The 16,278-nt window shown below is 39.4% G+C and overlaps 2 protein-coding genes across 10 annotated transcripts in view; one reads left to right on the forward strand and one right to left on the reverse strand.

Annotated features, from left to right (window-relative positions):
* Nucleotides 1-513: 513 nt before the first annotated feature.
* Nucleotides 514-16,107, forward strand: PMPCB (peptidase, mitochondrial processing subunit beta). Of its 3 annotated transcripts, XM_005550430.3 has the most exons (13): nucleotides 514-628; nucleotides 1,677-1,817; nucleotides 2,552-2,638; nucleotides 3,685-3,814; nucleotides 7,366-7,564; nucleotides 7,953-8,032; nucleotides 11,182-11,294; nucleotides 12,502-12,645; nucleotides 13,847-14,007; nucleotides 15,161-15,246; nucleotides 15,327-15,415; nucleotides 15,572-15,647; nucleotides 15,725-16,107. In XM_005550430.3, exons 1-13 carry the CDS (start codon nucleotides 530-532, stop codon nucleotides 15,787-15,789), a joined length of 1,470 nt encoding a protein of 489 aa, XP_005550487.2. In that variant the 5' UTR covers nucleotides 514-529; the 3' UTR covers nucleotides 15,790-16,107. The 3 variants fall into 3 exon arrangements, 2 of the variants coding, with proteins under 2 accessions (XP_005550487.2, XP_045243474.1); XR_012432759.1 differs by lacking the exon at nucleotides 11,182-11,294; XM_045387539.3 differs by having other exon boundaries at nucleotides 15,572-15,744.
* Nucleotides 16,063-16,278, reverse strand: part of DNAJC2 (DnaJ heat shock protein family (Hsp40) member C2) — a 33,681-nt gene continuing 33,465 nt past the window's right edge. For all 7 annotated transcript variants that reach the window (XM_045387537.1, XM_074035719.1, XM_074035717.1 and 4 more), the window contains one exon: nucleotides 16,063-16,195. In XM_045387537.1, coding sequence (XP_045243472.1) covers nucleotides 16,121-16,195 — 75 coding nt within the window. In that variant the 3' untranslated portion in view covers nucleotides 16,063-16,120. The remainder of the gene's footprint in view (nucleotides 16,196-16,278) is intronic.

Below are 16,278 nucleotides of genomic sequence, written 5' to 3' on the forward strand. Positions count from 1 at the left end.
CCTCCCGGGTTCACGCCATTCTCCCGCCTCAGCCTCCCAAGTAGCTGAGACTACAGGCGCCCGCCACCACGCCCGGCTAGTTTTTTGTATTTTTAGTAGAGACGGGGTTTCACCATGTTAGCCAGGATAGTCTCGATCTCCTGACCTCGTGATCCACCCGCCTCGGCCTCCCAAAGTGCTGGGATTACAGGCTTGAGCCACCGTGCCCGGCCTATTCCACTGTTTTCAATCAATTCCATCCACCAGTGAGATATATTACATCAGATTATCTTTCACTCCACCGCATTTGTGCCTTGCAGTTAGTAGGCCATCAACAAAATAACTGATGATACAGGGGCTTCTACAGACTCCCCAATTCATTTGGTAAAGACCGCTCAGCATCATGGTCGGGCCCTCATTCCTTTCACGACAGCTTCGAGGAGTGTCATTCCCATCACGGCCACAAGGTGGAGGCCGCCTTCCTGCTCTGGGACCTCAGGTCGCGACCCCGGAAGCACATCCTCCATCCTCCGCCTTCTTTCCAGCAGAAATGGCGGCTGCGGCGGCTCGAGTTATGTTGTTACCCGCGGCGCGGCGGCGGCTCTGGGGTTTCAGCGAGAGTCTCCTGATCCGCGGCGCTGCGGGACGGGTGAGCTTCCCTCTGCTTGTCTGGGCGCTGCCTGGGGCCAGACCCAGTCGGGCCGGCTCTGGCCTCTCTCGCGGCACCCGGCGCAGTGCACCTGAGAGTCGGATCTGTAAATCCGAACAGCGGGGTCGGGGAGGGCCTCCTCGACCTGGACCCGCTGGGCGCCAGGCGGCCTGGGGCTGCTGAACTGGCCGGGGTGGCTGGCTTGTGGCTACCCGCCAGGAGACCTGCTAGTGACGTGTGGGATGACCCTGGTTTTCGGCTCCTCCCGCCAGCTACTGAGGAGTGCATGTTTGACCACTAAAAACGTAGTGCTGGCAAATTGGGGAAAACTAAAAAGTGAAATATGGTTACCGCTCCAGAGTTCTGTTTTAGCCTATGACTGAACTTCGTCCTCAGCTGGGTTTCCCGCTAACCTGGACATCGCTGAAGTAAAATTTTGTATGTATTTGCATTTTTCTCATGAGCGAGCCTCTGACTTTCAGCAAAGAGATGTGAGACTTTTGTATAAGGGCAAATAAAAACTGCTGGAAGACGAATAGTTCCTGGCCGACAAGCCAGTCAGGTGCATTTTGAACATCCGGCCCATCTTCCTATCCTCTTTTTTTTTTTTTTTTTTTTAAAAACCATTTCCAAACCCTGTTGCTTTTCTTGAACAATGAAAACCCGAGTGTCAGTTCTGTCTTGTGTGTAGGTAGTTTTACATCTTTTCTCTCCTTTTTTTTTTTTCCCTGCTTGTTTTCTGCATAATGAATATAAAACATTTCTAGGAGAGGTAGTGAAATAAAGTCAGTTTCTCTCTGGGTAATGATAATAACTGCTCATCTTCCCTGAGGAAAGGGCATGTTTATAATCACGTTGCTGGCTCTAGGACAGTGGCTGGTGACACGTTTCTAGGCCAGGCAGAGATCCCAGTGGAACCAAAATTCAAGAAGAAAGATTCTTTTATAGAGAGAGCCTGTTTAACATAGATTTGGTTTTAAAGTCAACATTTAATATCAGATTGATAATGCGTTTTGCTTTGTCTCTTCCACTTCCTACCCCCAACCAGTCATTATATTTTGGAGAGAACAGATTACGAAGTACACAGGCTGCTACCCAAGTTGTTCTGAATGTTCCTGAAACAAGAGTAACATGTTTAGAAAGCGGACTCAGAGTGGCTTCGGAAGACTCTGGGCTCTCAACATGCACAGTAAGTGACTCAGGCAACCTTCTCTAAGTGACCCTTCATTTAGTGTAGCAAATTGTTGATTTTAGTCTTTAGTTTCTTTGTTGGCTGGTGGTTCAAAAAGGGTGGCAGTTATTTTGCCTTGACAGATTTCCATGAGTTGTGAACCTTTTGTTCCAGTGATACTTAGTTACAGGGTGCATATGGATCCTGTTGCCTTGTCTGCATCTTGTTCTTGTAGCTTATTATGGATTATTTATTGTTAGTAGTATTGATAATAATGAAAGAGGTATATTTGCAGGGCTACTCTGCCAGGTGTTTTTACTGATGTCTTATTTGCTAAAAAGCAATTCTTTGTAGTGGGCGTCCTCACACCTGTTTTATAGTTAAGGAAGTGGGAGAAGTTAAATGGTTTTGTTCAGGTCGCTTAGCTAATACGTGACAGAGCCAGGATTTCAACCAAAGTTTTCTGACAGTTTCTGATGTTCTTGATACTACGGTTATTAATTGGCTGGGTTAATGAGTTGGGCAAAGAATCCTCAGTGAAGGTGGCAGGTAGATACTTGTAGCACCCAGCAGTATCCTGATCAAAATTTTTAAATCTCATGGTTCATAGGAATGAACTATTAATTCACTCAGATCAAGAAAATCTTAGTGTTAAGACCAGAAAGCACTTGTCAGAAAAAGGAAGGAGACTGTTCCCTGCAACCTCAAATAAATAAAATGGATTTATTTAATTGTTCGTTGATTGCATTAAGGTTGGACTCTGGATTGATGCTGGAAGTAGATATGAAAATGAGAAGAATAATGGAACAGCACACTTTCTGGAGCATATGGCTTTCAAGGCAAGTTGTAAAACTTTACAAAAATGCACTCTCTTTAAGAGATAGTAAGCACTAAGTCTCATTCTTTAGAGGCAGGGTGAGCTCTTTCAGTAGTATAACATGTTTTATGTTTTTTTTTTCCAGGACAGTATCTAAAATAAGTACTGATGATTGCTTTGTAAAGTTGAAATGAAAACTTTCTCTTGGGATGCAGGAGTCATCTGAATGTATACCATTTCTGAAGCCTGATGTACCTTATTTTTTTTTAATTTAATTTATTTGGAGATAGGATCTGGCTCTGTTGCCTAGGTTGGAGTGCAGTGACACAACCTGCTTACTGCAACCTCCACCTCCTAGGCTCAAGTCATCCTCCCACATCTACTTCTGGAGTAGCTGGGACTGTAGGTGCATGCCACCACACCCGGATAATTTATTTATGTGTGTGTGTGTGTGTGTGTGTGTGTGTGTGTGTGTATATGTATTTTATTTTATTTTATTTTTTGGTAGAGATGGAGTTTCGCCATGTTTTGGCCAGGTTGGTCTCAATCTCCTGGGCTCAGTCAGCCTGCCTCAGCTTCCCAAAGTGCTGGGGTGACAGGTGTGAGCCATCGTACCCTACCTGATGTACTTTAGAAACCAAATTTGACTCTGCATGAAACTAACTTTTTTTTTTTTTTTTTTTTTTGAGACGGAGTCTCGCTCTGTCACCCAGGCTGGAGTGCAGTGGCCGGATCTCAGCTCACTGCAAGCTCCGCCTCCCGGGTTCACGCCATTCTCCTGCCTCAGCCTCCCGAGTAGCTGGGACTACAGGCGCCTGCCACCTTGCCCGGCTAAGTTTTTGTATTTTTAGTAGAGATGGGGTTTCACTGTGTTAGCCAGGATGGTCTCGATCTCCTGACCTCGTGATCCGCCCGTCTCGGCCTCCCAAAGTGCTGGGATTACAGGCTTCAGCCACCGCGCCCGGCTGAAACTAACTTATTGTCCTCCGTATTCATTATCTGAAGTGTTTAGAATAGATGAAGGATAAAGGGAGGTTGCATAATTTATTTTTCCTCTTTTATTTCAAGGGCACCAAAAAGAGATCCCAGTTAGATCTGGAACTTGAGATTGAAAATATGGGTGCTCATCTCAATGCCTATACCTCCAGAGAGCAGACTGTATACTATGCCAAAGCTTTCTCTAAAGACTTGCCAAGAGGTATTGTTATTATGTATACAGCAGATAATATAATTTTCATGAGAATCAGAAATTATTGAGTACTTTTTGTTATGTCTGTTGTAAAAGAGTAAGTCCCAGAAATGTGAAAAAACGAAACTGAATTCTGGGTGAGGGTACGGCTGATCTTATTTTTTTTCTAAATATGACAGATAGTAAGATTATGGATGATTGTTTTTATTAATATGTAGCAATAAAATAGAGATTATTTGGTGGAAATAAAATATTTTGAGAGGACAGCAGTTTGTTACCATATTTGTAGACTATTTTGACTCTTTTAAAAGTTATTACACAAAACATTTTCCTAGTGGAAGAAATAACAACAAAATTTAGCAGTTTTAGAGCTAATTGGTAAAATTATTATTTTTGTTTTTAGAGAGAGAGTCTCGCTCTGTCACCCAGGCTGGAGTGCAGTGGTGTGATCTGGACTCACTGCAACCTCTGCCTCCTGGGTTCTGGGTTCAAGTGATTCTCCTGCCTCAGCCTCCTGAGTAGCTGGGATTATAGGCTCCTGCCACCATGGCCGGCTAGTTTTTGTATTTTCAGTAGAGATGGGTTTTGCCATGTTGGCCAGGCTGGTCTTAAAGTCCTGACCTCAAGTGACCCAGCGCCTCGGCCTCCCAAAGTGCTGGGATTATAGGTGTGAGCCACTGTGCACGGCCATTAGTGAAATTATTAACCTTTAAGGTCTTTCTGTAGTTGTAGTTACTACTTTGCAGTTTTGGATTCCTAATAGGCTGCCATTAATAATGTTTAAATGGCACTTTACACAAGTACTTTTGTGTATATATTATCCATTTGATCTGCATAGGTGTTTCTACCTTGCAGTTGTGGAAACCAAAACCCAGACTCTGACTTGCCCAAGATTGCATAGCTATCAGGTGGCTTACTGTGGACTCAAGTACATGTCTTCTTACCAGATTCATTTGCTTTGTCAATACAATAAAATAAGAAACCTATCACCTGTAAATAACTAAAATACTTAATATGATATCCTAACTTTTGCATTAAAACAAAAATGACAGCAACTATGGAGGGTGTGTTGGTTTGAATAACAAAACCAATGAGACAATTTTTGTCCCAGGACTAATTAGGGACCAAGAACATAGGGCTAGGCCAAGCTTCTAAGAGTTGTTCATTCCAGCCTAGTTCCTTCCTTTATTTACACAGAACAGGGAAGGCAAAAAGGAGAAACAGAAAAAGTAAGGGTGAAGTTAAAAGACTTTTTTCCCTTTTCTCGGCATCTAGCTGGGAAGGGTAGAGCCTCTGCTAGTGGGAGTGGAGAAGCAGAGGGGCTCTCCCTGAGGAATACAAAATGGAAGTGCTCTCTGAAGCAGCTCCCACTTTGGGGATTTACTTGGGGTTTTTATGCCCTCACCCTGGGTAAAGCAGCTCCAACTTTGGGGATTTACTTGGGGTTTTTCACCCTTCACCCTGGGTGAAGCCTGGTATATGAGGTAATAATTAGACATTTAGATAATGGTCTCCAGGTTTTTATGATCACTTATTTTTTTAAATTATTATTATACTTTAAGTTCTAGGGTACATGTGCACATGTGCAAGTTTGTTACATATGTATACATGTGCCATGTTGGTGTGCTGTACCCGTTAACTCATCATTTACATTAGGTATATCTCCTAATGCTATCCCTCCCCGCTCCCACCATCCCACGACAGGCCCTGGTGTGTGATGTTCCCACCCTGTATCCAAGTGGTCTCATTGTTCAATTCCCACCTATGAGTGAGAACATGGGGTGTTTGGTTTTCTGTCCTTGCAATAGTTTGCTCAGAATGATGGTTTCCAGCTTCATCCATGTCCCTACAAATGACATGAACTCATCCTTTTTTATGGCTGCATAGTATTCCATGGTGTATATGTGCCACATTTTCGTAATCCAGTCTGTCATTGATGGACATTTGGGTTGGTTCCAAGTCTTTGCTATTGTGAATAGTGCCGCAATAAACATACGTGTGCATGATGATCACTTATTGTTAAGAAAGTTGATCATATATCCTTGATGTATGTATACTTGTAAGTTAAATACATGTGCTATTATACTAACGTATCTATACATTTAAAAAAAAAGATTCAGATTAAAACAGACTGGGAAATAGGAGCCCCCCTCCCCGCCTTTGGAAACTACCAGTGTAGACCACCCATCCCACATAACGGAGGATTTTCTCACAGAATTCTTGTCCTTCCATTTGTCTATGGGCTCTTTCTCACCCATTTTACTAGACTCTGGTTCTCTCATCTGGACAGATGGGTTTTATTTGGTTTTACACATAATTTTTTCCTTTTGGTCATGATCTCAGCCACAGCTTGCTATAATAGTCTGTTTTGTCATGTTCTTAGTATTTGGACATAATCACTTCTGAGACAGTGCCCCTTAAAGTGAACTGAATTAAAACAAGGGACAAAAGTTTATAGTAGAGTAAGAAATGAAACCTAAATCGGACACGGTAGTGCATGCCTTTAGTCCTGGCTACTTGGAGGAAGCTGAGGCAGGAGGATTGTTTGAGCTCAGGAATTTGAGTCCAGTCTGGGCAGCATAATGAGACCTTGTCTCTTAGGGGAAAAAAAGAAACTTAAGATTGTAAGTTTATTTAATAACATTAATAGTATTAATGAAATTTAGATTTATGATTGCAACTATGTACTAATACTTCAAGAATGAAGTACAGTTTTTTTCTGGAGAGGTATGCACTTTTTCTGATAAAATTGCTTAATGGCCTAATATGACATATTCCACTTCACTTTTCGCTTTTTGCAAGTTCGGGTTTGAGAACACACAATTCTGTGATTCATTTGGGGCATATTTTAGATTATAAGGATTCTTTTCTCTGTTGCCCAGGCGGGAGTGTAGTGGCGCAATCGCAGCTCACTGCACCCTTTGCCTCCCGAGCTCAAGCCATCCTCCCATCTCAGCCTTCTGGGTAGCAGGGACTACAGGCACATGCCACCACGCCCAGCTAATTTTTGTATTTTTTGTAGAGACAGGATTTTGGCATGTTGCCCAGGTTCGTCTCGAACTCCTGGGCTGAAGCCCATCTTAGCCTCCCAAAGTGCTGGGATTATATAGGCGTTAGCCACCGTGCCTGGTCAGTTCTTTGCTTCTTAACATAGCACTCTCATTGCTGTGGGAACTTGCATAGTAAATACTTGGGTGGTTTGAACCCTCAGTATATTCCTAGCTAGGTATTTTCAGACTAATATATATAACTTTGTAATTTTCATATAGAACAGTCTATATTAATACGCAAATTTCCATAGCATTTTTGAAGTAGGTAGAGTCATTCCAAGGTGATGGCAAATTTATAGTTTTTCCCCAAGGAAAATCTTTTGTACTATAGGGGTTTATATGTGAAATTTTAATTTTGTCCTGTTAAGTATTTCTGATGTTTTTCTCCCAGGCTAATCATTTAGTATTGAGTGATGGGTCAGTGTCATGATTTCTGATTTTGGTTTAATAGATTTTAATAGTGAAAGTTAAGATTGCTGGTGCTTTTTCTTATATTTTATTTTCAATTAGCTGTAGAAATTCTTGCTGATATAATACAAAACAGCACATTGGGAGAAGCAGAGATTGAACGTGAGCGTGGAGTAATCCTTAGAGAGATGCAAGAAGTTGAAACCAATTTACAAGAAGTTGTTTTTGATTATCTTCATGCCACGGCTTATCAAAATACTGCACTTGGACGGACAATTTTGGGACCAACAGAAAATATCAAGTAGGTATAACTCTCAGAATTTCTTGGTGGGTAAGGGAATTTATGAATTTTGAAAATTAACATTTACAGACTTTCAAAAAATATGTTTCAAAAAGTCATTTTCCTCCTGGTAATCTAAGTGAAATTGTAGTTAGCTACATTTTGGTCCCACCTAGCTCCCAAGCATGTGAGTTCATAGGTACTTCGGAGTAAACCAGTAATGGTGTCAAATCTTTTTTCCTTGATGTAAAAAAGTCGAAGTTCTTTGATGTGTTGTCTATATCCTATTTCTGCCTGCATTTTAGGATACAGTTATGGTCCACTTTGATTTCAGGTATATTATGTGAAGATCTGTTTTTTTTTTTTTTTTTTTTGGTTTCCTTTAAAAATGGTTTTACTTCATTTACAGATCTATAAGTCGTAAGGACTTAGTGGATTATATAACCACACATTATAAGGGACCAAGAATAGTGCTTGCTGCTGCTGGAGGTTAGTCAATTTAAATTTCTACAAATGTTTTAAACACAGTTGTTGGAGTGGTGTGCTTATTAGTTTGATCCTGTTGGGAGATAGCCTAAGAATTTTCATTTACATAGCAAGTAACTGTATTTGATACTGTGTAAGGGGAATGTGGAGCACTGGAACCAGACTTTCTCTCTATTTTTTTTAAAGTAGGTTTCATTTAGGCTGGGCGTGGTGGCTCACTCCTGTAACCCCAGCACTTTGGGAGGCCGAGGCGGGCGGATCACGAGGTCAGGAGTTCAAGACCAGCCTGACTAATACGGTGAAACCCTGTCTATACTAAAAATAGAAAAATTAGCCGGGCATGGTGGCGGGTACCTGTAGTCCCAGCTACTCAGGAGGCTGAGGTAGGAGAATCACTTGAACCCGGGAGGCGGAGGTTACAGTGAGCCAAGATCGCACCACTGCACTCCAGCCTGGGTGACAGAGTAAGACTGTCTCAAAAAAAAAAAAAAAAAAAAAAAGTAGGTTTTATTTCTAGAAAGACTTAATGAACTGTTTAATACATAAGTGTACATAGTAGAATGTGCAAGAAAAGGGCAAAGGAGTGAACTGGGAGAGAGTCGGAAGATAGCATTCTGTACTTTGAGAATTTCTTGAGATTTTAAATTATTTCTTGAGAACCAACTTCGTCCTTGTTCAAGCATGGAATGGGTATGTTAATTCTTTGATTTGTTCAATTATTCATTTAATAGATCTAATTTTTGGGAAGGAGAAGCACATAGGGAGCCATGAGAATGCTGAATGGGAATCCAAACATGCAGGTGACTTTAGAAGGTTTCCTTGAGGTCATGTTTGAAGCCAATGAATGAAAAAAAAAAAAATTCACAGCAGATATTGCCAGATTTCCTGGCAGTCTGAATCTAGGCAACAGTACATTTTAATTGGTTTCCAGTTTTTTTTCTTTTAAAAATATATTTATAGAAGTAGAGATGGATTCTTAACTATGTTGCCCAGGCTGGTTTCGAACTCTTGAGCTCAAGTGATCCTTCCACCTTGGCCTCCCAAAACTTGGGGATTACAGGCGTGAGCCACTGCATCTGGTCTCCAGTTTTCATTTCTTTGTATTTTTTAATATTAGAGCAAAGTGAAGTGTTGTTTCATGTTGTAAATTTTTCTCTTTTTAGAAATTGTAATTTAAAAATTCTAGTTGCTCTTGATTGATTTCTGAGCTAATTACCTGGGGGGTAATGAAGAAGATGAAAACATTAAATATCAAGCATGTTATTCATTGTAGTGCCTAGCTAAAAATCATGTTACTTTCATTGTACATGGCAGGAAGTACACTCTGAAATTCTCTTGAGTAACACTGTTTCTAAATTGGCTCTTGCAGACTTGGGCTTAAGTGTTTGAAACTGTCTTGGAAATGGGACAAGATACTTGTTAGATGGGTCCTCAACAACAAAGCTTTCTCGAACCTCTCTGCCATTGTTGGTGGCATATGGACAAAATGAGTTTTTTGTTTTACTTTGGTTTATGGGTTCATTTTGACAAAGTTGAGATATCTTTAGTTTAATGCTTATAGATTAATTAGTATTCATTTTAAATACTATATAAGTGATGTGCCTTACAAATGATTGCATCTTAAATTCAATTAAATAGGCCAGTTTTAAGTTTCTGCTGACCTCTGAATTATGTCTTGGCTACCATTTAGCTCTTCTAGGTTAATCTTCAGGATGTATAGCTTTTATTTGCCAAATAGTTTTTTGTATCCTAGCTTCATTTATTATAAAATTATAATTTAACATTTTAATTATACATTAAGTTAAAGAATCTTAATTTGGGTCTCAAGTTCAGATAGTAAGAGATATAGAGTCTTAAGAAATTCCTAAGTTTTTGCATTTGGATACCTATTAATGTATTCAGAAATAATTTAGATGACACTATTTTGTTCCTGAGTTTTTTTTTTTTTGAGACGGAGTTTCGCTCTTGTTGGCCAGGCTGGAGTGCAATGGCGTCATCTTGGCTCACTGCAAACTCTGCCTTCCGGATGCAAGCGATTCTCCTGCTTTAGCCTCCCGAGTAGCTGGGATTACAGGCATGCATCACTACACCCGACTAATTTTGTTTTAGTAGAGATGGGGTTTCTCCATGTTGGTCAGGCTGGTCTATCTCCGACCTTAGGTGATCCGCCTGCCGCGGCTTCCCAAAGCGCTGGGATTATGGGCATGAGCCACCGCGCCGGGCCCTGTTCCTGAGTTCTGATAGGAGAGCGCAGAGAATATAGTATATCTGTGTATCCCGCTTTATTTATTTAATTTTATTTATTTTAGACACAGAGTCTTGCTCTGTCACCCAAGTTGGAGTGCAGTGGTGTGATCTCAGCTCACTGCAACCTCTGTCTCCTGGGTTCAAGCAATTCTCCTGCCTCAGCCTCCTGAATAGCTGGGATTATTACAGGTGCCTGCTACCATGCCCAGCTAGTTTTTATATTTTTAGTAGAGACAGGGTTTTACCATATTGGCCAGGCTGGTCTTGAACTCCTGATCTCAAGTGACCTGCCCACCTTGGCTTCCCAAAGTGCTGGGATTACAGGTGTGAGCCACGGCACCCGGCTTTTAAAATTTATTTTATTGAGACAGGAGTCTTACTATGTTCTTGCTATGTCCAGGCTGGTCTTGAACTCCTGAACTCAAATGATCCTCCCACCTCAGCCTTCTAAAGTACTGGGATTATAGGCATGAGCCACCATGCCCAGCTCCAGCTTTTTAAAAATTAGATAGAGCTCATATTTGTATTTTCCACTAAAAAAATTTTTTTTTTTTTTTGCAAATTGGAAAATTGGCATTTTTTTTTTGCTAGTGTGGATCCCAGAAATTTTTATAATAGAACATGATTTTGTAAAAAGTGGAGTTTTCAAGTTGTCTTATTCTTAGCTGTGAAACCATTGGTCTGTTGATGAAAACTGTCATTTGCTCTACAAAATGAGAAAGCTGTGCAACCTCAAGCTTTGCAATGCCAAGGAAATAGGTGTGCTATGTGAGCTTACTCTTAAATAATGGCTTTTAGTGAGTGTAGATACTTCATGTGTAATGTACATCACATTATATCACCTAGGGATTTTTGTAAACTATATTGCTGCTGGATACATGTGAAAATATTTTCTTTTAATTTAGGTGTTTCCCATGATGAACTGCTTGACTTAGCAAAGTTTCATTTTGGTGACTCTTTATGCGCACACAAAGGAGAAATACCAGCTCTGCCTCCCTGCACATTCACAGGAAGTGAGGTAGGGCAAGCCTCCCAGCTAGTATTTAGCCTTTTGGATTCCTTGTGTTGTATTTACACATAAGTAAACAAAATGTACTATTTCCAGTAGGAATAAAATGGAATAAAAGGCTTACACTGAAATACAGAAAAAGGGAAGAGGATGTACTCATTTGCTTAAGATTCCTTCCTCTTCTGTATTGTTTAACCACCTGTTTTTCTTTCCTAAGGAAGCAAGGCTTTTTTTGTTTTGTTTTTAAATTTCTCCATTCTAGTCTGAAAGGAAGCAGAGTTTTAAGAGCAGTTTATAATTTGGTCTTTTTGTGCTTTTTCTTTCGCACTCTGCAAATTTATATATTGTAATATCTGGAAGTAATCTTTTAAACCCCATATTTTGACTTTCACTTCAGGTTTACTCTTGGCTCAGTTTTGCCCACAGTATGTTTTGGGAGGGGGTAGTAACTGTTAGAGCCAGAACTTGCAGGGAATCTACTAGTTATCAACTAGCTTTAAGCCTCTTTAGGGGCTTAGTTTGCCATGTTAAGAATGATGCTCAACGTAGTATCTGGAAAATGCCCTGATATTGGCAGCTGCCTGGAACTGTAGTACAGAAATAAACCTGTAACGTCAATATGACATTTCGATAGAAAAGTTCAGATTGAGGCTGGGCGTGATGGCTCATGCCTGTAATCCCAGCACTTGGAGGGCTGAGGCAAGTGTGTCACTTGAGGTTAGGATTTTGAGACCAGCCTCACTAACATGGTGAAACTCCGTCTCTACTAAAAATACAACAATTAGCTGGGTGTGGTGGTGGTGCATGCCTGTAATCCAGCTACTCGGGAGGCAGAAGTTGCAGTTAGCCGAGATGGCGCCACTGCACTCCAGCCTGGGCGACAGAGTCTCAAAAAAATAAAAAGAAAAATTCAGATTGACAAACACAAAGGATTAATTTCTACCAGTGAAATGATGCAACCCTTTTTGACCTGGTAAACCACGTGGTGGCCGTCTGTAGTAAAATGCGTTGGGAAAAGTAATTTTTCCTTAACCCATGAAATTTCTTCTAGGCTAAACTATACAATGTAATGAGGCCTGATAGTTAAAAAATCAAGAGAGAGTCCTGGTGTGCATTTTAACTTTGCAATTAATGGGACTGGTGATTTTTTCTTGTTAATAAGCATGTTATATAATGTTAATCTTAACTAGAGGTCCTCCTGCTTTATCTGAATTAGATTCGTGTGAGGGATGACAAGATGCCTTTGGCGCACCTTGCAATAGCTGTTGAAGCTGTTGGTTGGGCACATCCAGATACAATCTGTCTCATGGTTGCAAACACGCTGATTGGCAACTGGGATCGCTCTTTTGGAGGAGGAATGGTAAGTGATTTTAAAAGAAGTTTTCCGTAACAGATGGAAGATTATCATGTTTTCTTAAATACAAGTTCTTTGTAAGAATCCTTTTTTGAAGTGGCAAAATAGAGCCTTGTACTGTGAATTATATAAACTGATCCTGGTTTGCATGTGGGCCAGAAAAAAACATTTTCTTTTTTTCTTTGCCACAAAGTTTGTTAGTGGCAAAATTTGAATAAGGACAGAAAAATTAGCTAGAAGTACTATATCAATGTTAATATCCTAATTTTAATGGTCACTAGGCCTTCTATATCTGTGGGTTCCATATTCATGGATTCAACCAAGCATAGGTGGAAAATTTGGGGGAACAAATGGATGGTTTCATCTGTACTAAACATGTATGGACTTTTTTTTGGTCACTTCCCATATAGTATAACAACTATGTACATAGCATTTACATGGATTGGGTATTTAGAGATGATTTAAAGTATATAGGACAATCTGCTTATATGCAAATACTATATACACCATAGTACATGAGGGCTCTAGCATCTGTGGATTTTGGTATCCACAGGGATCTGGGAACCAGTTCTCCACAGATACTGAGGAGCTATACCGAGGTGATGTAAGAAAATTAGCTTCCTTGTTTTTCACAAGTACTTACTAAAGTACCTGGGGCAAGAAGCATCACATCTAAAACTCAAAACAGTTGAAAAAACTTGTATAAAGAGAATAAAGCAAACATGGTAAAATAACAGGGAATTTGGATAAAGGGAATTCTCTGTACTGTTTTTGCAACTTTTTTGTAAGTTGGAATTATTGCAAAACACAGTGTATAGATTTGTCTTTACTCACAGATTTCTCCAAAATACATTTCATCTAAATATCTTAAGCTTTGTATGCAATATAACTTTGAATCTAAGTGTATGTAACCAAGAGCCCTAAAAATTGGGTTGATAATAGCAGTCTAGTTTTAGAAGTAGGTATAGCTACTACATTAATTATAAGGATTCATTGCTTTTATAACATGAATTTCTCCAGGGGGTGCACTGGATTAATAAGCACAATTGTTAGTCATACTGAATTTTAACTGTACTACTGAGATGTTGAATAAAACTAGGAAATTTGCCTCTAAGGATATTCACTGTTTTCCACACACTCCATTTTCCTTTCTGTATTTTGGACATGTGTACTTAAAATTCTCTTGGAATTTTTTTTTTCCTTACAGAATTTATCTAGCAAGCTGGCCCAGCTCACTTGTCATGGCAATCTTTGCCATAGCTTTCAGTCTTTCAACACTTCCTACACAGATACAGGATTATGGGGACTGTATATGGTTTGTGAACCAGCCACTGTTGCAGACATGCTACATGTTGTTCAGAAAGAATGGTGAGAATTTAAGTAATTTAAATTTTGCCTTTAATTCGTTTTAGACTAGTTTTTTCTGTATACTTCATGGTGATTTATGGTAATTTTACCTTTTAATTAAGAGACCTAGATAAACAGTAGTTGCCATGTTTTTAAAGGTTTCTGATGTTTTTTCCTAAGCCTCAAGATGTGAAGCTGATTTATACTATAGGACTTTTTTTTTTTTTTTTTGAGATGGGGTGTTGCTCTGTTGCCAGGCTGTAGTGTAGTTGCACTATCTCAGCTCACTGCAGCCTCTGCGTCCTAGGTTCAAGCAATTCTCCCGCCTGAGTCTCCTGAGTAGCTGGGATTACAGGTGTACCACCATGCCCGGCTAATTTCTTGTATTTTTAGTAGAGACAGGGTTTCACCATGTTGGCCAGGCTGGTCCTGAACTCCTGACCTCAGGTGATCCACCCTCCTCAGCCTCCCAAAGTGCTGGGATTACAGGTGTGAGCCACCATACCCGGCTGAAAGTTTTAATCTTTCAGAAGCAGGTTAACTCAGAAAGATGATCCTAAAAGTTTAAAAGCCAACTAGAAGTTGTTTGGAAAATATCTTTGAAAGTAATCTGGTTGAAAGGAAAGTAAATCTGAAGTTGCCACTGCTAAAAGAAAACAAAGTATATTGAGTCAGTAGATGGGCAGAAAGGCTCACAGCTTCTTGGAAAACATTTAGCTCTGGTTCCTTTCCTCCACTATTCTTAAATTGGCTTACATCTTTCTAAATCTAGTCAACTAGGATGTAATTATTAAGTTAAAAATTAGGTTTAAGTTAAGATTTTCATTGTTTTTAGAAACCAATGAATGACCCACTGACTTAACCCATAGCATATCAGACCCCAAGAGATGGGGACTCATGTAGTCTCAAGATGCTTATAAAGCATTTCTGAAAATGTCATCAGCCCATTTGTATTAAACCTTTGTGTGCTAATGAGTAATTAGACATGTTTATCATTTTTGAGAAATTAATTCTGGGGAAAATAATCATTTTAGCTTTTGCTTAGGTTAGAATTAAATCATAATCACCTGTATGTTAGGTGTAGACTACGGCATCATCATTCTTAGGACATTAACTCATGAAATACAACATTTTCCAACTGCTTAATAATACTGTTTTTCCAAATGTTTTTTAGGATGCGGCTCTGTACAAGTGTCACCGAAAGTGAAGTCGCACGAGCCAAAAATCTCCTGAAAACAAACATGTTGTTGCAGCTTGATGGTAAAAATATAAGACATAGCTTCTATTTTCATATGGTTGATCTATATTCCAATACTTAATTTTTCCTTCTCTTTAAACAGGTTCAACTCCAATTTGTGAAGATATTGGTAGGCAAATGTTATGCTATAATAGAAGGATTCCCATCCCTGAGCTTGAAGCAAGAATTGATGTAAGTAGTCCTGAGTTATTACTGGGTCATGTGTAAAAAGATCCTTGTTACAAAAGCTGAGAATATTTATCTTTCATCTTGCTTTAGTTTTAAAAAGTTCCAGGTATAGACGTCTTTACTACAAAAAGCTGAATGACAGTATCTTCCATATTTCAGGCTGTGAATGCTGAGACAATTCGAGAAGTATGTACCAAATATATTTATAATAGGAGTCCAGCTATTGCTGCTGTTGGTAAGCCTGGCTTCTTTTCTTCTATGCGAAAAGTTGGCCAAGTACTTTTAATTAACTGTCTTCTTTTTAATCCTTAGGTCCCATTGAGCAACTACCAGATTTTAAACAGATTTGCAGTAACATGTGTTGGCTTCGTGGTTAAAATGCTCGTTATCAAGGTTATTTGAACACATGTATTTATAAAACTGAGATCTAGAAAAAAATAAAAATGAACATGTATATACATTTGAATGAAAACATGTATATACATCTGGAAATTTGAATGAAATACTGTATCATACTTTCAAAGGATAAAAAGACTACCCCTCTGAAGGTTGTTTTGTATTAATGGTCAGTCTTTGTTCTCTGAGAAATTATGTTGGAAGCAGCATACTTTCAAATTATTACCATAAGTATAATTTTAAGAATGAAAATGTTTACAGTATTTTCAGTTTTATTATAAAAATGCACATACAACAAAGATTGTCATTAAGTCATTTCTTGGCTCTGCTTGCATTCAGCACTTGTTCTTGAGCAGCTTTCTTTGCTTTTACCATCTCGACAAGTTCCTAGGAAGGGAGAAAGGAAGTTGTCAGAATTTAAAAACAGACATTTTAATCTAGTGTTTGGTATAAAGAATTCAAACAACTAA

Source organism: Macaca fascicularis, chromosome 3 (genome assembly GCF_037993035.2).
Source record: "Macaca fascicularis isolate 582-1 chromosome 3, T2T-MFA8v1.1".
NCBI classification, from domain to species: Eukaryota; Metazoa; Chordata; class Mammalia; order Primates; family Cercopithecidae; genus Macaca; species Macaca fascicularis.

Excerpts from the sequence above, each read along its gene's own strand:
- PMPCB (XM_045387539.3), top strand. The coding sequence starts at position 530 with ATGGCGGCTGCGGCGGCTCGAGTTATGTTGTTACCCGCGGCGCGGCGG. Across the intron at positions 629-1,676 it reads TCCGCGGCGCTGCGGGACGG|TCATTATATTTTGGAGAGAA; the intron begins GTGAGCTTCCCT and ends ACCCCCAACCAG. Across the intron at positions 15,416-15,571 it reads AGCTTGAAGCAAGAATTGAT|GCTGTGAATGCTGAGACAAT; the intron begins GTAAGTAGTCCT and ends TCCATATTTCAG.